At 35.0% G+C, this 25,584-nt stretch overlaps 1 protein-coding gene across 1 annotated transcript in view; it reads right to left on the reverse strand.

The window, feature by feature from the left end:
* The window catches only part of CSMD3 (CUB and Sushi multiple domains 3), a 611,488-nt gene that overhangs the window by 92,100 nt on the left and 493,804 nt on the right, over nucleotides 1-25,584 (reverse strand). Inside the window, 10 exon segments of the mRNA XM_032131786.1 lie at nucleotides 550-738; nucleotides 2,192-2,401; nucleotides 7,359-7,475; nucleotides 9,657-9,726; nucleotides 11,753-11,871; nucleotides 16,857-16,961; nucleotides 17,886-17,982; nucleotides 20,298-20,422; nucleotides 23,715-23,918; nucleotides 24,787-24,882. Of these exon segments, the coding sequence (XP_031987677.1) occupies nucleotides 550-738; nucleotides 2,192-2,401; nucleotides 7,359-7,475; nucleotides 9,657-9,726; nucleotides 11,753-11,871; nucleotides 16,857-16,961; nucleotides 17,886-17,982; nucleotides 20,298-20,422; nucleotides 23,715-23,918; nucleotides 24,787-24,882 (1,332 nt within the window).

Genomic DNA, 25,584 nt, shown 5'->3' on the forward strand with positions numbered 1-25,584 from the left:
CACAGTTCCTTGAACCTTATTTGTTTCAAGCACGAGTGAAAAAAAAATGTAAAATAATAAAAAAAAAAGTAATTAAAAAAAAATCCAATTCAGAAAATACATATGTACAAATGATTTCACAGAGCACTGGCTGGAGGATAATTTCACTCTAGACCACCTTTACCACTTCTTTCTAACTGACAAGACAGAACACAAGTGGCCATAATTTGTAAATTCAATTTTTGAAGCCTTTTTTCCTAATTCAGCCCAGAGCTTTTACTGCATTGCCTCACCCAGATTAAAAGCAGCATGGGTCTCCACAATCCAGACTTTAAGCCTAACCTACCAAAAGCAAACTTATTTTCTCAGATAATTTTTTAGAGATTTCATATTACAAAGCATTTCAGCTTCTCTGCTAAAATTTTAATGTGCAAAATTGAATACTTCCTTTGCAAAGACCACACTGTAAAAATACAGGCCTCTAAAAATCAAAAAGCTGAAATTACTTCAGTTAACAGTCTTAGAAAGACTTTCAAATAATGAAGGGTTTATAGGTCACCTGGAACATACCTTCACATCTGGGGAGAGGATGATTCCAATTGCGGCTGATGCCATGAAGACAAGTCAGAGCTGAATTTCCAATTAACGTGTAGCCAGGAAAACACTCAAATGAAACAGTTTGTCCTACAGTAAAGTCATGTCCAATAACAAAACCATTACGAAATGGTCGAGGATCAGGACAGCTTTGTAGCTGATATGCTGAAATAATAACGGTGGAAAAATTAGTAAAATACAAATTCTTATTATCTCAAAAATAAGAGCTTTTAATTAGAATAAAATTAAAAGTCATGGCTAGCCCATATGTTGGGAACTAAAGTTCCATGATGGTGATGATCAAATCATTGATCCTACACCTGGAGAAGTACAGTGAAACCAGCTACGCTTCTGTGCTGCTAAATAACATTTCCTTTTGCCGTTCGAAGATAGTGAGCTAGATGAAGTGCTTTTCTGATCCAATAGGAGTTGTCAGGTTTTACATCCTTATGTTTAAGGAAAATGAGAAATAAACATGTCTATACTTTTATTTGTTTTTTTCCCAGAAAAATTAAAAGGCTCTATAATGAATTAGAATATCAAAGACTTTCTAATGAACAAGAGTTGAAAACAAGCCTTTCTCACACATCTTGGTGATTTTTTCCACGAAGATTTGAAGCATTGTCTTCTCATTACTGATGTGAGAACAAATAAGCTGTGCACAGTCTGCAGTATAAGAATATCATGTTGTGTATGCTTGAAAGAATCAGTTCTGTCTTATGTGGTTAAAACACAGAAAAGAACTTTCCAGCATTTTGACAAATGACAGCATCTCAAAAATTATTACTGTTACTATTAAGAGTATATAGTCTTACGTTTTTACTGTCCTTAGCAGTTTAAGCCACAAATTGACTTTTTCTTTAAAAGCTAATTCTTTTTACAGTGGCTCACTTTCAGAATGTTACAAAGAGTTCAAATCAATTTGGATTTGTTACTATTAAAAGAGTAATAGGAGACTGCTCTAAAGAAAAAACTCTTTAAATCACTCTTAGGTGTTATTCATATAATGAAAACGTGTCTAGTTTAAAATACACATTTGACCTTTTTTTCATGAACAGTGGTGGTCTAATCCCTTTTAAATGAATATGCAATTCTATAAATAGAACTATGATCTCGTGATCTTCACCAGGTCAGCATGACCTACTTGAGTACAAAAGAACAAGAACCTTCAGGGAAATGGTGAACTAGGAAATAAAAGGGATTTTGAGATTTTTGGGTTGGCATTAAATTGCACAAGCCTACATTGATCCAGTAATACAAAACAGTATTTAGATCTATCCTTTCCAGAACCCATTACACAAAATTAAAATTCTAGCATGCTTTCAAACATAGAATAGAGATGCTTCCTTTGTAAAGGCATGCAATGTAAATTAATATGCCAATCAACTTCAGATATTGGCAATTATCTGTTTGTTGACATTTGACCTGATTTTAAAGAAAATATGCAATTAATTTGCTTTTTTCAGCTTAACTTTCTTCATTCTTCTGTTTTATCTCAGTGTTTAAAGCTTCGGACTGAAACACATAAAGTCTTTCATATTTATTTTTAGGAATCCCCAAAACTCCATAATATCTTTAACAGCCACCTAGTTCTCTCATACGAATGTCCAAATCTCACCTTGATATACAATATGAAATCCTTGTTTGTTCTGTGAGTAATCACTGTGAAAGTATAAGCTGGTTTCATGAGTTGTGCTGAACAGAGAGGCTGGTAGCTGGGGGCCACTTAGTCTCCCAATAACAGTGCTAGTTTCTGTGGATCCACTCCTAACTTCTAAGTAATCGTGTATGGTCTCCGTTGAGAAATTCAAAAATTGCAAATGGACACCTGAAAAACACAGTCACTAAATAAACACCACCAGTACCAAAACCAGGAGGGAAAATAAAGTGTGTACATCTTGCACTGATAATAGCAGAAGATAACCAGGTGGAAATCCACGTGCTATCTGGCAAGTGTCTGTATATCCCCCAGTCCTGATGTGTGTGGGGCTGCACATCTATCATCTGCTAGCAAACTTTAAATTGGAATAGTGGGTGAGCAGAAAGGCCTTGGGCCCAGCTCAGGATATCAGGCAGACAGAGCCTCTGCTGGTACACCAAGGACTTGTGAAAGCAGAGTACATGTGAGTAAGTGCTGCACACACACACTATGGTATACAATGGCTTTGGTGACAGAAATTTCTGATTTTTTGGTTCAGTAAGGAATAGCAAGGCAGCTTAATATCCATTTCCAAGTTATTTCTCCTAACCAGGTGATGTATTACAAAAATTATTTGGCATAAGAAGAAAATTATCATCACTGAATAGTTGGAGGCTCTTAAACATTTTTCTGTTTATACATATTTGTATATACGTTACAACAAAGTAAAATTTGTATTTTGTCTGGATCTATTGCAACTATGGCATGATAATGCAGTAGTTTCATTAGAAAGACAATTGAGTCCTACTGGTATTTCTGGCAAAGACAATCAACACATTTTCATATAAAACTGAAAATAAAAGATGTAATTTCAGATTGTCTTGGGGTGACTTTATGATGTGTATCCCATATTGCTGCCCTATGCCCAGAAATTAATTTTTGTGCCTTTCTATGCCTTTAAACTGAGCCTGAGAGGGGAAAGGAAAAACTGAGCAAAACTTTTTCAAAGCAGTTTGCAGCTTGTTCGAGGTCATACAGAGATAGCGACCTTTTTTTCCAGCTGCTGCAGGGGGAGGGAGGAAGAACCCGGCTTGCTGTTTTCCAGTCAGCTTTTGGCGAGTTGTTCAGTTTCTTTTTCTCCGAAGAGAGACTGAGAGTTGAACTTTTTTCCTTCCCTCGCATTTCAGATTTTCTCCCTTTTCTGTTGGACTGCTTCAACATCAGAACACATCGGGAGGACTTTCCACCAAGCGCAGAGGGCCTGGCCCTGGGCCAAGTCCCAGCTCTGAGGATGCCAAAGGGAGGACTCTAACACTTTCCCAGGTTTTTCCCCCACAGGGAAAGATTTAAGCATTTAGCATTATTATCCTTTTCCTGTGTGTTTGTTAAATAAATAGTTTTTATCTCCTTCACTTTCCTTCGAGGAAAATTTATTTTTCCCGAACCTGGTGGGGGAGGGGTGGTGACCTGCCTTCTCTCAGAGGATATATCTCTAAATTTGGCCAAACCGGCCCACAGATAAATTATTGAAAGTCATTAATAGTTCTGTAACCCATAAACTGTAATACCTAAATAGTGTTTGTCACTGTCTTTTAGGACTTCCCCCCAGATACCATGTAAAGTTTATGAATGATTTTCTGAAGCATGAAACATTTTATAAGTAAGTTAGGTGCATAAATAAATTACTTGTTACCCTGATAATTTCTGTCTTGCTTTATCTGAATACACTCTAAGTGATAAGAAAGCTTTTTCTTGGAAGTGTCATTCTTGACTTTGTCAGCCTTCCAAATACTTCCTACACAGAGAATCAAGTTATATTCAAACTTTGCTTTTTCTCTATCATGATATTTTGGCCTTTCATTTGATGCTCTGAACCATACAGTTGCCCAAAGTTTAAGCTGTCATTAATAACTGCCAGCTCACATGACCTTGCTGTCAGTTTTTTCCTCTTTCACCAACTTCCTTTGATACAAATGTAGAAATATATTTTTGTTGATCATCCTGCTCTCTCTATCGTACTGTCTTTCTCTTCAAGTTTCTGAACTATATCAATCTTCCGAAGTATTCATCCCTTGCTCCACCAGTAGCACCTGCCTCTATTTGTCTGGGACTTCAGCTTGTTAGACTGATATTTTTTTTTATGACTTTTTGCAGTTTGGAGACCCTGCTTGAAAGAGCATTTAATATATTTATATATGCAAATCAACACAGTGTCATTGGTTTACATTACACCATTAGCTAATATACAGTGGAGAAGCTTATGATCTGTAACTTATAATTGGGAGAAAGACTTCCTAAAAAGAATTAAACAAGTGAAAGTCTATACAAGGTTCCCATGATAGTCTTCTTGAGTTTTTCTATTTACTACACAAAAGAATTGGATTTAAGTGCCTCCACCAGATCAGTCACAGCATCACTAAAACCAGTTTTAGCCATCACTTCTTCAAATGTCATATTTTTCATTTTTTACAGTGAAATTTTATTTTAATATTCAATTTAGTTTCAAACGTATCTCACTTAGAAAAATGTCAAGCATGTTTCAATCTGTGCAGTCTTAGTTTTCTTATAGAAAATTAAACATTTAGTTTTCCTGAAAAACAATTCATAAATCCAGTGAATAACCTTCAGTTAGTACAAAGCAGTTCAAACTATGGATTTTGATGGAGTTAAACTTACTTATCCAAGAAACTGTTTCCAAAACTTCAGTAGCTGAATCTCCTGCCTAATACAAGTCAAACTAAACAGTATGTTAATAATGTAAACTGTAAATAGCAGTCTAAGGAGCTAAGTTGGAATTATTGGACACATAAGCCTGACAGAATGCAAGCATAGAAAATGGGGTAAGGAGTCAGTACGGGAATGGAGACAGGATAGCAGTAAACTGAGGGAAGAGGCAGATTGCAATGTATTTGGGATAAAAAGACAGCAGGTTCTGCATGCAGTTGAACACACCATTTTATTAAATTTGAAATGTAACCAATATTCCATATTTTTATTATTTCTTCTTTATTAGCAGATGTCTTTGGAACCATCTGTCAAAGTATCCTGTTCCCTTATAGCTATGAACATCCTTTTCTCTTGCAGATTTGACCCAGGATTAATGCACCTACTACTGCTACAACTTTTTTTTGATAATTTAATGAGCAGAAATCTATTTGAGATTCTAGACTGGATTATGACTAGTAATGAAGCACTATAAATTGTCCCATCAGGCTGTCTAAAAACTCAGGTAGTGGCAGAGTTAAAGTGTCTATGTTATTTCTATAAAACACTAAGACAAAAAGAAAAAAACCATTATTGACTGTAATCTTGTGTGTTTTGAATAAAATGCACACAAACAAATTGGGTTCTATATAGAAATCCCTATTCTAACATAATGTATTTCCCCAGATATATCCGGTTATGTCAATGTTACAGAACGTTTAATATTTTTCAATATAAACAACCCATGCAGAACATTTGGCTTTCATTTAAATCATAAGTGAACTAGGCTATGGAATTTCTAATCAAAAATACCACAGAATTGATTTTAAAAGAAGAGGGAAAGAATCTGAACTCCTGCAGAAGAGAACACTATTTGAGATTCCACACTCACTCTGGAAGATCCAGAAATTCTGTACCATCAAGTAAAGAGTATGACAGAAGATGGCAAGTATAAAATAGAAAACAACGGGGCCTGTCTAAGAAAACCAGCACACCATTCAACTAGCATATAAAGAAAAAAATCCAAGTGCACACGCTCCTAAAAACGTGCAACAAGTTAACAAATTAGGACAGCTCTACTGGCTAGCTTTGAATTAAGATTTCACAATAAAATATGTATAGGATCCACCCAAAGTTGCTCAAGGGGTTAGCCAATGTAATTAAAATGCTGATAATACCTATACAAAATCATGGTGAAATAAGAGAAGTTCTAGTGACTTGAAAAAGTCTGAATATATATTCACCTTTAAGACAACAAAGAGAACCTGGGAAATGGAACTAAAGTTTGCTGCAGTACTTGGAAAAATTATGGAATTTAGTTAATTGGAGGCAATTTCCAAACATAAAAAAGACAAAAAGACACTTGGGAGCAGCCAACATGGATTTACTAACAGAAAATAACAGCTAATCAAACATTATATCCTTCTTTTATTAAATTGACAAAGGGAGAAAAGTGTATATAATATACTTTCACTCTGCTTTGGCTTTTGACTAGGTCTATAACATTCTCATCTGGAAGCTGAACATACATGAGCTTGATGAATGGAAAGGAAGTCGGTTAAAAATTAACATAACTTTGAAGCTCCAAGGGTGATAATCAGCCATTCAATTGCTGGCAGCCAGTAACAAGCACAATGTTATGTGGGTTGCTATGGGAGCTTACAGTTTTATTCCTTCAGAAGAGACTTGGAAAATGAGAATGCATCCTCAACAAATGTGTGGAGGATACTAAACTAGGGCTTGTGGATGATGTACTAAATGGCATAATTTTTGTCTGAAGAACACTAAAAAATTTAAGGACAGAGTAAATAACGTTTGCACAAGGAGAGGTTCAAAATTCTACATCTGGAGTACAACATCGTTATCTTTTACAGGCTGGGAACTGACTAGGTGAGTAGCAGCCCCAATGAGAAGGTTCCACCAGTCATGGGCTTGGTCCAGTGTTATTGACAATTTTACTTGAGTGGGAAGTTTGACAACTTTAGGTGGCAGGCTTCTACATTTCCTTTCAAAGAACATTTCTATGCAGATGTGATTTTCACCTGGAATATGCAAAGAAGCTTAATGATAAAATAATTAATTAAAATGTAACTTGAACTTCTAAATTGACTTGGTGTAAAATATTCATAAAACATTTATTTTTGTTGGGTTTATGACTTAACAAAAAGAGAAATCAATCCGGTTAAGTTAGAAAATTGTGCTTAATTCTAATTAGACAGTTACACCTTTATCAGAAAATTGTGGCATATATTAAATGAAAAACCAAGAACCTTGTAGCTTTTCTATTCTGTATCTTTCTTTTAAGGTTTTGTTAACTTCTTCAAAGGAATTATAATTACTTTTGGTTTTTTGCTAGGATAAAGATTAACAATATTTTAAAATCTATGTTCAGTGTTTTGCACCATTAAAAAAAACAATTTTAAATCCATAAAAGAACACATACCAAACCCAACAGGCAGTTTTATTGTCCATGCGCAATCCAAACTGCTAGGATAGTTGCCAGGAAACCCCGGACTGAGTATCACTCCACTGAAGTCTGACATGGTACCACCACATTGTGCTAAAAAAAAAAGCAAAAACAATTTTAAGAGGAGTGAATTGAGGTAAAAATTAATCCAGAACACTGAAGATCCTTATAGCATTAATAATATAATAATACCTAAGGCTATATTTAAAAAAAATAAACAAACATACCTTTACCACTAAATATCTGTAAGAAAATCATTTAAAAGTAAGCACTTTAAAAACTTGTATCAATTCTGAATTGAGTAGATTTTAACTTGGGGGATACACACACCCAAAATAGAACAAATCATAGAATCACAGAATCATTTAGATTGGAAAAGACCTCCAAGACCATTGAGTCCAACCTCTGATCGATCACTACCTTGCCAATTAGATTATGGCACTAAATTCCACATCCAGCCACTTGAATATCCACAGGGATGCTGACTCCACCACGTCGTGGGCAGCCCATTCTGTGAAGAAATGATCTGAAATTCCTGACTACCCTTTCCATAAAGAGATTCTTCCTGATGTCCAACCTGGACCTCCCCAGGTGCATCTTGAGACTCTGACCTCTCATCCTGTCACTTGTTGCCCAGGAGAAGAGACCAACCCACACCTTGCTACAGCCTCCTTTCAGAGAGTTGTAGAGAGTGATAACCTCCCTGAACCTCCTTTTCTCCAGGCCAAACACCCCCAGCTCCCTCAGCTGCTCTTCGTAAGACGTGTGCTCCAGACCTTTCCCAAGCTTTTTTCCCCTAACTTTTACTCTGTAACCTGTCTACAAGAACTGCTCTTGTGAGAGGCAAGCAGCACGCATCAGCTTATATCAGCACTGAGACAATTCTGCATCAGTTTGTAAAGGAGCATCTGAATAACATAAGATAATCTATTATAAAAAGACTCTGTACTCAAAGTGTTTCAAGAGGCCTTTTAAAAACTGCAGTTGTATCCTGTTGTTCTAAAAATGAGTTAAAATAAACAAACTTAGAAAAGTACACATACATATACTTCCAGAAATTAAGCTAAATTCATTTCTTAATTTTATTTTTATTTTCAGGCATGACATCAGTAAAAAAAATTACTCAGACTTCCATATTACATTTAAAGATGGTAATTATGATAAACAGAATTTTGTTTAGCACTTTTGTTCCAGTAAAATTTGCTACATCATTTGAAACACAAGTAAAAATCATTACTTGCAAAAAAGAAGGAAAAATAAAAGGAAAAAAAAAAATCCTCTAAAATTTTAGCACAGCATCTTTATCTTCAGAATTTACCAAGAGCAGTGCAATTATATCAGACTTCCTAACCATATGTTAATGCATAATGACAAAAACTGAAGACTAACTCCTGAAAAAATTCTTGTTGAATATTTATAAATTCTAAGCTGAAGGAGCTCAGTACTTCATAGGAGCTTTTTAACACCCCACAGGATTAAGAACAGGATTATGTGAGGCAGCTCAGGAGGATATATATTAACTGTTTTGAAGAAAAGCAAAGCAAAAAAATCTTTAATGAGATCTGAAGCATCCTGCTTTCCCTACATTCAAGATTACAAATCCTGATAACTTTTAGTGTTACAGAACCCAAACAAAAAGGCATTTCCATTCAGTGAAAGAGATTACAACTAGAAGGAGTTTTACATTACTCACATTTATTCATCATATAAAAAGAGTATATTTAACTGCACTTCAGAGGTTTCATTCTGGTTTCTGACAGGTTTTCAGTGCTTTTTCCAATAATTTTATAGAAATATATATAATTTACCTTGAAAAATAATGTATCTTCTGAAATTTAGTAGACATGCTTATGTTGAACTCATTAGAGATGAAAATGTAATGTTTTTTCTATTTTAGTATCTTCTACAATTGTCAATTCTCTTCTGGGGAAATGAGTCCTAAATAAATTAGTTGTGTTGCAAGGGTCTCTGGAGGTGTCATCCCTGATAATGAATTGATGATATTTTCTGACTAGAACATATAGAATCATATCATGGAACAGTTTGGGTTGAAAGGGACAACATACGTCTTTCTTTTACTGCTTGGACACTTCAGGAAAGATTTGCCAACATAATGTGCAGGAACCTTTGAAAATCTTTAATTTAATTTGACCATTTTCACATTTAATTAAGTTCCTCCAGTTCTCCCAATTCTTTCCACGACATGTGTCTATTAGAGTTCTCCGGTTTTCTCATTCTGACATGTTTAAGAAAAATGATGTATGCTGAACATACCTAAACATATTGGAATAGGGTAATTCCATCTTCTTACTGGTCCAGGCATACAAGTGATATGTGAATGTCCCTAAAATGACACAATATTTGCTAATTCATATAAAAATATACAGTATACAGCACAACATTAGTATTTCAACAAAAAGAATGTATAATTTAAAACATCATCAAAATATACAAAACCAGAAAGGTATAGTAATTACATTGTACACCTTGAATTGTATCATGTCTTCAATACAGCAGAGAAGACTGTGTCTGTTAGCCCACTACATGATGGTGTCTATGCCATTAAAATTATTTCTTACAGTATAGCAGAATCCAGCTGAATTCTATGCATGCTTCAGTATAAACCAAGGGTCTGGAAACTACAGGTCTAACTGAAACAATGTTTACATAGCATGGATTTACATCATTTGTTGAACATGATAAAACTATACATAATATACAAATTATGTAAGTGCTGACTTTACATCTTAAATTCTTAATAGAGACACCCTCTGTGTTCATTGGCCTCATGTAATTGTAATTGTCTTCCAGAGAAAGCAAACAAAAGGAAAATCTTAAGAGAAAATGGTACTTGAGATATCTTCCAAAACCATCTAGTCAGACTTGCATAAGCCAGAAAAACCATAGGGGAGGGAAGAAACTTTACACGTGTGTTTGCACAGTCTATGCTCTTAAGTTTTTTATTTTCTATATTTTGTATTTTCTTTATTTCAGCCATTTACTGTGGCTTATCTGTTCACACACTTGTATATAAGTTGGAAATTAAAGCAAAGAAGCAAAAAATATGTGTCATGTTGTTTCCTAGAGTGACCAGTTAAAATCAGGCAATATTAGAAGAAAACTTCAATAGTCATTCTCAGAGCTGCAAGCACAGAACATGTATTTCATCCATACTTGAAATGCAACAAATTTGCAGGCATGACTAGGAATTCTGTCTTGAAGGGGAAATTGGGATACAGGTCCCAAAGCCAAACATCAGTTGAAATCTGGAAGCAGACAACTATTTTGTTTCTATCACTATACATAAACTAGGCTTTTTTTTTCAAAGAATATAATTCGATTTCTATTTTTGATGCAGTGCATATGAACCTAGTATCTAGGTTTTCACAGAATTATATGAAATAAATATTTGAAATTATTAGCATTTTTAAATTTCATTTAATTAGTCTGACACTCATCAACAGGTGTCACAGGTGAGACTAATATTAATGGTATTTGGTCATTCTGGCATATTTTGCTATATTCCTCCAAAGGTATACATAACTCCATGAGCAGTTAATCATGTGCTGTTACATAGAAATTATTTTCTTCTTTTAAGACTTTTCTTTTTAGAGTGCTTGGTTAATGTGATTATTTTCTGTCCTTTTGTCTCTCAAAGTGCTAGATAAATGAAAGACTGTAGAATCTGCAGAGTCTTTTTGAGCAGTCTCAAGTGAAAACACTACTCAGTTTTGGATCTGATTCTATGGAATAACTGTACAAGTTTTTGAAAATATTTTCCAGATCTTTCCTATAGGCAGAGAAGTTCCTACTGGTGATTTAAAATCACTGCATTTCCCCTGGATATACCTATTGCTAATGTAAGGACATTGCAAATTTACAGATTGCAAAAATTCACCCCTATTTGATAAATATTTTGGAGAAAAAGACCCAAGAAATTGCTGAAAGAAAACAACTATCTGATTTTCTAAGAAAAGCAATTATGTCTTTCCCTTTGTTTGTTTTTAGTCCCCCTCTTTACTTACTTTCTTTTTCCTCCTGTGCATAGAGAACTATTGTTAATTCTTCATCAAGTGATTTTAACTTAATTTGCCAACACTTCTTGGTTCAGCTCTGAATACCAAAGATGCCATCAACAATAGATAACAACCTATAATCACTAATGCAGAGGAAGCACCAAGGCACACACTTCTGATGGAATATTTGGATAATTTCTAATTTATTGTCTGGCAGAAAAATAAACAGTCCTGCAAACCTATCATGTGTTCATAATTCCTGAAGAGTTCAGTGTCCATTTTGCATTGAGAGACCCAAACATAACCATGTTAACAAACTGAAAGGCACCATTTGAAATTGGAAACTTGGCTCACCTGAAGAGAATAACCCTGGTCACACTGGAAAGACACCACATCTCCAACCATGTATCTGTCTCCAATTTTGATTCCATTACTTGGGGTCTGCGGTTCAGGACAAGAGTCCAAACCTATAGCTGAGAAAAATAGAGAAGTTTAGTCATTCTAATGAACATAAAACCAGATTTTAGGTTCAGACAGAACTGCATACATTGCACATAGGCACATTGTATTGATAAGTGTTAGGGAACTCTTGGGAATCAGCAGTTGTCAGTGGACAAGTGACATATTATTTTGGAACAACTGTATATAAACAGAAAATAAAATCTTCTTTCCTGAGTAAAGGAAAAGAATCAGTGTGGCAACAAACACTTCCCAATCTGCACTCTCAATTCTAAAATTCCACTATCTCCTGGCACAGACTCATTCATTTCTACATCCACTCTCACTCTTAATTACAGCCACATAATTCAGACTGGGAGCACCTCCACTATCCTTTACCAGCATGTGTTACAGGGGAGGCTGGCTGAAATATAAGTGCAAAACACAGGAAAAACAGTACAAGTAAAAGTACTCTCCTGCATTCCATCCTTCACAGGTCTGACTCAAGTCTTTCATTCAGGTACACATATATACACACACAGAATATATATTTGCATCAGATTTCATCTAATCTTCTATGTTTAAAGAAGTATCTACACAGCTATAACACTTATATATTGAATTTCTGATTGCAATAGAAGCCAGTTTCCCAAGAGACCACATGCTTTTTTCCATGGTCATCAAAAAGATAAAGAATTTTCTTTTCCTTGCATCTACCCAGGAAGATCCAGGAATGTAAGAATGTGTGTAACATTAAGCATAGTCAGCTGAGTTGCTTTCTTTGCCTACTGTAAGAATTACACCCTAGTTGTGAAGTCAGGTCTGTTACACAACTGGGCATCAGTACACAGGACAATAGGGAAACATTTGACTGGGATTCAATTATGGCCTCCTAGTACCTCAGAATATTATCAAAGTCTGCATGTTTTAAAACTTACTATATGTAACTGGTCACTTCATGGAAGATTCTCACTCAGCGAAAACTACTATTTGAAGACTCTTAAAATAGTGCATTTTTATACAATATTAAAGACAAAAGCTAACAAAAATTTTTAGCTTTCAAATTCTATTTTCTGTTCTCAAACTAGAGAAGAGCAAAGAACCTGTTTTGAAAATGGCTGATGGACTTAGATCCACTTTTTACATTTCAGACAGTTAGAGTGTGATCCAGTTCATGTAAAAAGTACAGAAGATGCAAAATAACAAGTGTGCTTGGCTTACACAGATGATTGCTTATAATCTGTTTTGAACAGTTAAACAAAGAATTAGTAGGCTTCAGTTTCCAAATACTGAACCTTCGGCTGAGATGCATAACCTAGCTATGTGAATACTCAGGCCATGCAAAGTGAAATGAGTTCATTTAAATGCCTTTCTCAGGGTACCTTAGCAGCCCAAACCACATTCGCAGGTATTCATCCTATTGTCTCTCACTTCAATTAATAAAATAATATTTGGGAAAAAAATACAGTCTGAACATCTAAAATATCTTTCAAGAAACTGAAACAAATTTTGACACCTTCCCAGCTGAGGACTAGTTCAGAACTTGTGTCTCTGGAGTGTCATGATATTTACTCAGGTCTTAAAGGTATTCATAAATGTATTAATAAAGACAGTCTGTTCATTATTGATTTATTTGTGGTGCATGAATAGTTTCTTGAACTACATTATACTACTCTCACAGTAAAATGTGTTAGATTCTTAAACTTTCATAACCAATGGCAATAAAGATTTTAACATATGCATTCATTCTGTACCTTCCAATTTTCAGATAAGAAGAATTGTATATAAGGAAAAAGAAGCTATTTGATGCTGCCTTGCCCTTCTCCAGCAGCTCCTGTGATGCTCAATACAAAATACTACCAATGAAATTTTGGATAATACAAAACTTTAATTAGAGAAAATGAGGAATAAATTAAAATTTTTATAGTGGTATAAAACATATAAACATTATGGAAGTGTTTAACAAGCCATTCTGTGGCGTTCTTTGTTGACAAACTTCAGATGATGTAATATATTTTCAGTGTAATATATTTTTATATTTAAGGTACCATTGGAATACACAAAATGAATGTTATGGATACAATAACAACTTAAGGATTCAACAGAGAAGTAAAAATTTGCTAGAAAAAACATTACAGATAAGAACACTACTCAGCTTCAGAACAGGAACACTTATACCCTTATGTCAAAGTATCATTTACTTGGTGTTAAGATATTTCTTCAACAAATAAAGTTCTTTTTGTTTTCTTTTACTTTTATATAAGCATTTGGATTTTTTAGGAGCTCAAAAGATAATCCCTAGTAGACAGGAAAAAAAACTATTCATGAGGGATGAAAAGAGATATTGGAAATGAAACAGAATGAATTCTTCCTATAGAAAATTGTTGCTGAGATGAAAAAGTAATCATTTTGGCAAATGGGGTGCACTTCCCCTCAGACTTGTGTCTCCTAGAATAGGTGAAATAGACTTGGAAGATCCACTACAAATTGAACAAAAATAATCTTTATGGCAAACTCACTTGAAAAATGCTTAATATGAATATGTAACTCTGATGTGATTTTGCATGAGAACCAGGCACTGATACTTCAAAGACCAAGACTTTAATTTAGCTGACTCCACATGATGTCCTCGGCCAACATATGCTCTGATGAAATGCAATGAATTTATGAAACACTGACATTAAAATCTGGCCATTACTTTCCATTTACTAACTATCTTGATAAACATAATCACAGCTTTTAGAGCAGAGACTGTTGTCTGAGAATTAGATATGACAAGGACAACTGAAGAGAGTGAACTCTGTTCGTATCTCTTTCTTTCTGGAGAAATTTCTTCACAAATACAGCAGTTTTGTGAGTTCTGGAATCACAAGAACACATCCAGTCTCTTTGTTGTACAAAAATGAAAGAGACAAAAACCCAAAAGATGCACAAGGTACAGTTTCTGTTGTCTTCCTGTCTAGCAATGATGACAAAGTGTTGTCCCTTAGCTTAATCTCCAGTCTCAAATTCATGATTCAGCCCAATGCAGAATTTTCCACAGTCTCTTCTTGAAAAACAATTGAATGACAGATGGGAAAAAAAAGTCATAAAACTTCCACAGGTAATAGAAACTGTGACTTTCTTGGAGAATAGTGGGGGAGTAATAGTCATGGATTCAAGGACTAAACCAGCTGGTGCCTAGGGCTTGAAATCCAGACTAAGCAATTAACTATAGGGTTTCAGGACAGCTGACCCCAACTGAAGAAATTCCATACCATATGACACCATGCTCAGCATGTAAACTAAGGGGAAAACTGGCTGGAGGCTGCATCTTGTGAACTGGCTGGGCATCAGTCAGTGTGTGGTGAACATTGCATTGTGCATAATTTGGGTTTTTCTTTTTTTTTTTTTAAATTTTTGTTTGTTTGGGTTTTTTGGTGGGTGTTTTTGTGTTTTTTTTGTGTAGTTTTGTTTTGTTTTGTTTAATTTTATTATTATTATTTATTTATGTTATTATTATTATTTCCCCTTCTTTTTCTGTCCTATTAAACTGTCTTTATGTCAAACCACAAATTTGACTTTTTTCCAAATCTCTTTCCCATCCTCCTTGGGAGGGGGGGGAAGGAAGTGAGCGAGCAGCTTTATGGTGCTTACCTGCTGTCTGGATTAAATCACCACAGACTGTATGATGTTGTAATCACATATCTTTATCACTTGCACAAGAAAAGTTAATTAATCATTTATCTTATAAAACAGCATATTTCACTGAGCCGCTGGTTAACTGGGTATCTACGAGGGACATCAGTATTATTTCCTGAATCACAAATTTTCAACATATACTTTGTGTTTATACACTCACATAGAAAACATTACATTTGTACAGATTCACACATACATCCCTGTAGAAATCCATATGCACATATTTGGCTATTGTTCTTGACATGGACCAATACTTTAAAAAGTATACAGTGAATCTTTTTTTAAAGGTGGAAACTGTATACGGGCAGTATATTACATATATTATTTGGATGTGTGGGAATACAAAAGTGCATTTTGACTTTCATTGGATTCGACCTCATTTTATTTCATTTTCGTAACTTCCTGCAGTTTTTTCCCATCTGAAGTTGTAAGCAGCTGAGAGAGTATCTGCATTTCAAGAAGTGGCAGGATAACTCTACCTATAATTAATGTTTAGTTATAGACAAGTGATCAGGCAGCAATTTTGCAAGGCTGTGTTCTCCATCTCGATAATCAGACAACCAGAGCATGGGATTTGCATATGGTAAAACTGACAAGAAATAACCGTGACACAATTATGCAGATCAGACACCAGAACCAATATAAGCAGAGGGAGCTGCACAGCTGGTGATTGCCAAAATTCCTGTCAGTCAGCTGAGACAAAGTCATTCAGACAGAAAGCACGTTTATAATCGCAGCCTTTTCCACTAGTGAGGTACTCAGCGATAATAAAAAACGTTTGAAAAAATTCAGTGTTCTCACCGACCTGCAGGCATTTCTCAGTTAAGAAGCACAAATGCTGTTTTCAGATTATTCCTTCTCTCCTCTTTGCCAAGGGTGACTAGTATTTGTGTCCTACACATTCATGCTGTATAGCACATTTATTACTGTATTGAGCATAATTTGTAGATTTTGGCAAGAAGTGGTGGGGTGTGGAGCTGCAGGTGTGTTATCTATGGGAAGAGACCAGGGTTGCACTGGAAACAATGGATTAGGATTGTCACATGAGCATATCTGCATTTATTTCTGGCTACTGTAGGTTCAGACGAGTTTTTCAGAGAGCAAAAACAACTTGAGGATGAAAGCAAGACAAACTAAATTTCACAGTCCTTATAGTACAGTTTTAAGGCCTGAATTTGCTCACTTGTATTTAAATGAGGATTTTACTAATGACTTTGAAGTTACAGTATGTAGCTCATTATGTGCAATAGGAATAATTATTCCTCTCTTGTATAGTTTAGGTAGAACTGATGTCTGGAACCAGCAAGTGCTCTTTATTAATTGAATATTTCTGAATTACCTGTATACTCAAGGTGAAATCCAGCGGCTGAAACACTGATATCAGACTGAAAATTGAGGTACAGATTATTTGATGTGCTGTTTAGAAGTGGAGGTATGGTCGTTCCTGAAAAGAGAATTAAAATTATTGAAGTGCACAGAAAGTTAAATAAATGCACATGTAAGTGTGTGTATGTCTCTTGTGTGTGTATAAACAGAGTTAAGGAGAGAAAAAAAAAGAAAGGGGAAGAGGGTGGGGACAGGAGATAGGTCACATAACCAATTCTACAATATTCTGTCATCATGGATGCTATCAAACTCCTGTCCCTATAAAAGTTTGATTACATTTTCAGTGCACCGCAATATCGGAGACATGAACAACAGACAAGCAAAGGTTAATATAAATTTATGCTACTTGATTTTATCCACAAAAGGAGAAATACTCACTAGGGTTTTCTTAAGAGTAAATCCTGTAACCAGAATGATTCTAAACATAACAGTCACATATATCGAGCAGCTCTGAAAATATGTTGCAGGACTGTTAGAAATGTGATTGATTCATTTGTGTCTCAGCACAAGACAATATGATTGCCTCTGATCTCTTAACATACACATGGTTTTAGTATAATGAAAAAAAAACAAAACACCACAAGAAAAAGTAAGGAAAAAAAACCAGGGCTGTCTTCTTTTTCTAAAATAAGGATAGAGAATGCATCCTTTTGTCATGTACAATATTAGGAGATACCTATTTTTGAGGTCTGTATTTCTGGACCCTGCTACAAGTGCGAGAAAAAAGATTGGATTACGAGAGATCTAGTTTGGAATCCTCTGAAAGTTATTTCATGTCTAACATTTTAAAATATACAGGTTTATGAAAGTCTCCTAAGTGATGATAACTGATTAAAACAGAAATAATATTACCTGCTGCTAATTATGGGAGAAACAAACACACATACCATGCTCAAGCATGCTTACACGCATAGAAAGAGACCTATCTTTACGGTAAAGAGTTGAATCTGTGAACCATTTATTGTAAAATCTTCTCAGTCACCTGAATAACTTCCAAGTCTTGGAGCATTGTTGTCAGCACCATCATAAAAATCTAAGGAATCCCAGTTGTGTTCTGTGGCAAAACTCACCACTTGCACCTATAAAGAAAAATGTGAGGTAAAGAATGTAAACTTCTCCTCTGTATTCAAGCTCAAAGATGACTCTAAATTGTAGCCTCTGTTGCCTTCAGTCATGAAAAGTTACCTTGCTCTCGTCAAAGAGAATGGAAAATCATCATGAAGTGAATAAAATGGCAACTGTTTTTTATGTGATTACCAATTCAAACTATAAATCCTGTAACCCGAAGTGACAACCACATATTACCTCTGTCAAGAGTCACACAACCATGAAAATCAGATGGGTATAGAATATGATTCTCTTGTTTGGAAGACATTGAGGAGAAGATGACACACGGTATTTTCAATTACGGCAGTTTTTTTCTCTCTCGTTTCACCAGCACTAAACTAGTCCCACAGGGATGCATGATGATTCATCTATTTTGCCATTTTAAATTCTGCCTCCAGGTAAGAGAAAACTGCTGTGTTTGGCTACATTCATCACCAACTCATCTCCTCAAAAGGAGCTGTCACTAGCATGCTATAAGCAAACGGCAGAATAGTCACTCCATTTCTTCCAGAGGTGACAACATTCTTCCACTCAATAAGGAGATGCAAAGTGGTAAGGAGATAAACTGTAAGAGGGAGGATATATCTGTTCTCATACAGTGAAATCACAAATCACACCTTACAAAGTAGAGAAATACCAGATTCTTTTTATGGTTTTGTAGGGAACAGTTTCTGGTGCTAGCTTTTTGTTTAACTGTTTATTGAAAAGCTTTAAAAGAGTGACAGAGACATGATGAAACCCCAACCACACTCAGAAAGGGGTGCCTTAGTCATTAAGTTAGAGAATTATGCTTCTTTTGCCTCAATTATTCTTTTTTTTTTTTTTTTAATGGAATCATTTCAACAGAAGCAATAAACACCAGTTCCAGTAAAACCAAGTAATGCAGTCATTTTCTATGTGAAATATATTACTTGGACCTTGTTCTACATAAAATGAATGTTCAGTTGTCATGGGCTGTTGGCTACCTATTTCTTGGATGGGGGCCTTAAATACCATACCTACTTCTGCGGGAATTGGTCAGATACTATAGTCAAAGGATTTCTTTTTCTTAAGTGAAGCAGTGAAGAGGCCCTGACTGTTAGCAAGCTTCAGATACTTGGAGACAGTAAATATATTTTTTCTTATTACAACTCTGGAGCAAAAGAATATAATGAAGATTAAACACCTAAATTGAAATCAAAGTTAGTAATTTAATCACCTTATTAATGATTCTGAAAAATGCAGCCTGTGATAAGAGATAAGCACTTCCAAAAAAGCAACAGTGACGGCCTAAGTCAGGATGGATGACAGTTAATGCCTTATTTAAATCCTCTGAACTATCTTCCTAGCATAAGAAATGCACAGAACAAAGTGTCCTGTCAGCTGTCCTAGTCAACTGTTTAAATCAAGTAGTGTTCCTCAAAACCAATCTCAAAACTGATTTAGACTATTAAATATTATTGAAATCTCTGTGATGAAATTTATTAAAAAGCTTTAATAAACTGTCTACATTTTTTCCGATTTTCATTATTAAGTCTTTACCTGCATAAACTGAGCTCTTTATTTATTCATTTTCTACAGCAGTTACATTTTGAACTAGGATAGACATAGGAAACTTGTTATAATAATTTCTTGATGTGCATTTTGCTAGGAATCTGTTCAGATGATGCTTAGAACTCCTAATTTATTAAACTCAACTGCCTTTCCAAAAAAAAGATTTCTGTCTGTTTCTTTAGTGAACTCTAGAGATATACATGACTAAGCTTAATGGATACTTTCCCACTGTGTGTTCTATGAAATTCTTAATTTACGAAAGTAAACGAGAATTCTCAAACTATTTTAAAGAATAAATGTTGAAACATACTGAAGCATCTTTACATCACAGTGAACTTCCATAAATATAGAGTAAATAGCAGAGTTTCTAGGAAAACATATATAACTAGTCCTTGAAAGCAACTCACTTAATTTTGCTCTGTTAAAGGAGGTATATAAATTTGGGGAGAGCAAAAAAGAATTCCTAGGAAGGCTCTCTATTTCCCTTGGCTTATAAGGAGTCACTGATCTATCAAAATATGTTTGGAAGTTACGGTGATTTTCTTCTAAGTAAAAGGCTAAAAGTGCATTTTTTAAGATTTTTTAAAATCTTATAACTTTTAATCATTGCATAAATAAAAAGATGTGCAATAAAGTCCACTTTCAGAATCATTAATGAGATAGAAAAACTGTACAGACAAATGATCTTTTCAGCTTTTGCATCAGGAAAAACAGTTCTAAATGGTGATAGCAAGCAAATAGCAAGTGCACTTACTTGAATCCCAGCTCCCTCTGGTACTGTGATCTTCCACACACAGTTCAGATTGTTGTCATAAGGCTCAGGATAACCAGGAGATAAAATGGTCCCTTTGCGCTTTGTTGAAAAACCACCACAGGGCACTGAAAGGAAATGCATAAGGCAAGAAAAGAAGAATGAAACTTCAGAAGTGAGAAGACTTATTATAAAAGCTTATACTATGGCTGAAAACTTTCTAAATAGATGCTACATTAAAAAATATATATATGCCTCAGTGTGGGAAGAGATGGGATAGAATTGGGTTTGGGCTGTGGGACGTGCCGGCAGAGGCACATGGCAGCACAAAGGAGCACGTGGCAGCACAGAGAGAAGCTTGTCTCCACCAGACCCTGGGGGGAGGAGGTGTCACACGGCAAACCCCTACAGAGAGGAGCCTGCTGGGAGCTGACGGACGGGTGAACAGAGAGTGATCTCCCCATAGAAGGACATTTAGAAAGGGTGTTGCTGATGTGGTGACATGGGATAGGTCACGTAGTGAGAATTGCCATGTAAGGAAATACTGTGCCTTGGAAAAGTGTATAAAACCAGCTCATTTCTTTGAATAAACAATTCAGATTCCATACTGATCTGGGTCTGTGCCTCAATCACCGACACCTCAGGAAAATAAAATTTTTTATCCCAAAACTCTTCTTTTAACTGACCAAAAAGGAATAGAAGAAAATTAGAATTATGTCTATTTCCTACCTGACAGAATCATGCTGTTATTCCCCTTATGTTTTTGACCTTTACAAAGTTAAATCCATTTCATTGTCTCCTAGTAGTCTTACAAAAATAAAGCATTTTTAAAGGCTTAAAGTTTGAAAAGTTACAGATTGTATTAGTATAAAAGATAAAAAGTGCCAAAAAAAAAAGGTAACATTCTTTCTTCATATTGCTTCTCTAAATAATTAATAACACCAGTCTTAACTCCTTGACTGTTCTCTGCTCGTGTGAGTTATTCCATCACAGTCTGTGGATCTATTGCATCAGTGAAGAATTTTCAAGATCCTTGTAAGACTACATTCATCACATCTGTGTTTACAGATTAATAAAAGTGTTATGCATGAAACAGGACAGATACATTAAGAACCATCAAGTTTCTCTTTTGAATGTTCAACTTGAATGCATCTTGTCTATATCATTAGAGGCTCTAACAGACACAAAGAATATTACAGCTTAATCTGCACAAAGATATTCTGTTGGTATTTTAGAAGTTGAAGGAAAAGATTGATGAGATGGTTTATCAAGTCCATTAGAAGCTAATGTATCACTTCTATGCAACATCGCTAAATTCTGAAGGGATTTCAGGAGCTGCAAATATGAGGATTTAGAAAATCGATATAATGCAACTTATCTTAATAAGAAATATTGTAGCTATGTATTGCATGGCATATAATTGACAGAATCTGTTTGGAACTACATGGATAAATTAAAAGCTAGTGTCACTTAAAGTGTTTAAACAATTACTCATAAAAGGATGAACAGACAGAATGGTTGATTCCAGGCTGCACCTTGAGTGTTGTGTTAATTTTTGGGCCCCTAACTACAAGAAAGACATTGAGGTGCTGGAACAAGTGCAGAGAGGGGCAACAAAGCTGGTGAAAGCTCTAGAGAGTACACCATGTGAGGAGTGGCTGAGGGAGCTGGGGCTGTTCAGCCTGGAGAAGAGAAGGCTTGGGGAGCCTTTTCACTCTACAAGCTGAAAGGAGTTTGTAGCCACGTGGGGGTTGGCCTTTTCTCCCATGCAACAAGCAGTAAGACAAGAGGACATTGCCTCAGGCTGTGCCAGGGGAGGATCATACTGGACATCAGTTGAAGTTTTTCACTGGAGGCGTGGTTAAGCATTCAAATGGGGTGTCCAGGGAAGTGGTGGAGTCATCATCCCTGTAAGTGTCCAAGAAAAGACTGGACGTGGCACTTAGTACTGTGTTGTAGTTGACATGGTGTGTTTGGTCAAAGGTTGAACTCAATGATCTTGGATGTCTTTTCTGACCTTAATGATTCTATGATTCAATGATTCTATGCCTATTTTCTGAATATGTAATATTTAAACATTCACTAGAATGAAGGCAATTTAACATGGTCATGTCCACCACTTCAATTATTACACTGATTTAGTTTAATGCAATTTTCACCTCCTATGTATTTTATCACCTTTATTGACACAGGGATTTTCACACAGAAGGTGGCCTGTAACCCTTCCTCAGTTCAGCTTGTCTAGAGACAGATAAGTTTCTCTTCCATAGACTAAATCATGTATTAAACTATCAACAATATATTGTGATTAATGTCCAAAAGAATGACTTCAACACTTTGCCAAGGTGTTATATCTGAAAAAAACAAAGGGAATGTATTTCAAGGGGAAAAGTAGTACAATTCTACTGATTAAACTGTAATCTATGAGACTAAATTAGATACTATATAGTGTATACTTCACCTTCTTACTGATATAGAAATTGTGGTTCTATTGCTACGCCTGAAACAGTCTAAATCAACATTATTTGTTTAAAACTTCGTTAATTGTATTTTATCAATATTACCCCATTGATACTTAGCCTTGAGCTCTATCAGGATTTTGGTATTTTGGAGATAGTCTTTTAATTTACGAAAAACCAGTCAGACTCTCCCTTGCACCATCAGCTGGTTAGCATGGCAGGTGACAAATAAACCTAATGAAAATATGTTCATTGTTTTTCATCAACTCATCTAAACCTCTGTTTATGTACTCTGTTGAATTCATTATCACAATGCATTTTACCCTATCAGGAAAAGTAAAGTGAGGAATTTCATCACAGTTACTAGATTTCCAGTTGGTGAAAGTCAGTTTGTAAATGCCAACGGATGCACATTAATTTAAGAATTTAATTTTGAGAATTTAATCTTGTATGACTATGACCAGACAAAGTATATTTTCTGATCTGAAAAGTTACTGCCTTTTTCCTGGCAAGTAACGAAATATTAATGTAACTATTTCTAAGTCTTTAATATAGTAGTATTCTTCCTAATAGCTTGCAATATCTTGTTAGAGATCTGCAATGTAAGATCATCTTAGTCTTGCAAGAAGTAAGGGCACAAACTAATATTTCTGATTCATCATTAAGGGGGGATAGCCAGGAATTCCCAGTGATGTTAATATAAGAGTAGCTATCACATAATTTATGGCAGCAGAGCATGTTCATGAAACTTGCGAAATGTCACAGCAAGGTTAGAATAGAAATGGAATAGAAAGGTTAGAATAGAAAGAAGAGTAAAACTTAACCTTGACTAAAAGTGACAGTAAATTAAAGTAAGCAAGAAAAAGTACTATACCAATGACAAAGAATAAATACATTCAACTAGACAATGGTCTACACTTCAAGCAGTAATTATTTCTATTAAAAAGCCTTAGGAACTCACCAACACATGTAGGGAGTGAATCATTCCATTGTGCCAATGCATTTGGTACTGTATCACATCTAATTGCTGTTGACCCATGGAGGATATAGCCTGGATTGCACTCAAAAAGAACCAGTGAACCAACTGCAAATTCATTTCCAATCCTTTTTCCAAATCTTGGTTCGGGCACAGAGCTACACTGTGTTGCACTTGTTCTTGGAACAGCTGTGAACATACAAACAATTGTGGATTCTTAATTTTAGATTTGGTGAGGGAATACAGATATTGAACCACAAATATTTAAAATGTCTGGAAGAAACCTTCAGCTATTTCCCAGTTAAGAATATTTCCATAATCCCCAAATAAACTTTCACAATAGAGATTGGTCACTTCTGATGTTTGAGTTACTGTTTAGGAGAGCATAGTACTGATATACTTGCCAAGATTGGAAGAAATGCATGAAATCCACACGAAAGCCTTTCTAAAATGACACTTACAAGAAATACTTCCATGAGATACTCAACTAATACAGGGTTTCAAAATACCATTTTGTGTCAGATGTTTACATTTACTTATGTGGATTTCTAAATGTGTATTCTGACTGTCAGATGAGGATTTATATGTAATGAAAGAATGAATTGCAGCTGCAAGTGTTGCTATATAAAAACTTATGCATTTGACCCATAAAAAGGCAAATAATGTAAATCAAGAAAAATATCTTAGTAACAGTAAGATCCTTTTAAACTCACAGGTAATAACATTTTCAGATATTCACATTTAAATTGAGAGATAAATCAGTTAGAGCACCCAGATGGATCTACCACTTGTCATTCAGATAATAAACAGAAACAGCAGCTTTGTGTAACTGTCTTCTTAAATTTGGAACCCCTCTTATGCTTAAGTATTTGATCTCTGCTTTAAAATATAGATAAAAGAAGAGTTTTAACATTTTACAAAACATGTAGAAATAATGACACTTGTTCTATTGTTAAAAGGCTATTACTTTCCTCTTCATCCTCAGTCTGTTTCTCTCTGGTGATTTACAAACTATGATGAACAGAATAAATGTACACATTTTTCTAGGTTGTCTCACCTTGATAAACAAAATGAAATCCTTTAGCTGTTATTGGTCCAACTGAGGTAAATCTGACTGTGATCTGGTTCCCCGAGCTCAATGGAAGGGATTCACCTACTCAAACAATGAAAATACAAAGCTATCATAGCCACTTTTTACTAAAGAAAATACCTGTCAACATCTTTGCAGCTAGAAATAATACTCTGCAAACCCTGTTCTGCTTCAAGAAACTTTGCAAGATATATGCACTTTTAGTATTTTATGTTGACAGTATTATGTCATTCTAGAAAAGAGGTGTTAAAACTCATCTCAGTTACTAGGAATATTTGTTGATTGTTTCCTTTAACAAAAACAAACAACCAACCCCTGCAAAAAAACCAAACCAAACCACCACCAAAAAACCCAACAAAAACAAACCACACCACAACACATACACCCCCAAAAAAACCCCAGAAAACAAAAACCAAACTGAAAAAAAAAACCAGCAAAAATTCCAACCCCCCCACCTCTTTAAATTGAGTCAACATGCAACTAATCTACTTAATTTTACTTTGATACAAATATACCTTGCTTTCCCTTTAAAATATCTACAAGCTATTTCAAACTACTCACTAAAGCCAAAAAGGCACAGTGTAAGAAGTCCTTAATACCCACAATAATAGATAAATATCAAAAGAGAGAAACATTAAAAAAAAAAGCAATTTTACTTCATTTCTTCATTTTATTCATCAATGCAAAGATTTTGAAGTGTTTAGTTCAAAAAATGGATTTCATATATTTGCCAGAGATTAATTTAAGCAAACATGAAAATCCTTT

The sequence above is a fragment of the Corvus moneduloides genome, chromosome 1 (genome assembly GCF_009650955.1).
Source record: "Corvus moneduloides isolate bCorMon1 chromosome 1, bCorMon1.pri, whole genome shotgun sequence".
Taxonomy (NCBI): domain Eukaryota; kingdom Metazoa; phylum Chordata; class Aves; order Passeriformes; family Corvidae; genus Corvus; species Corvus moneduloides.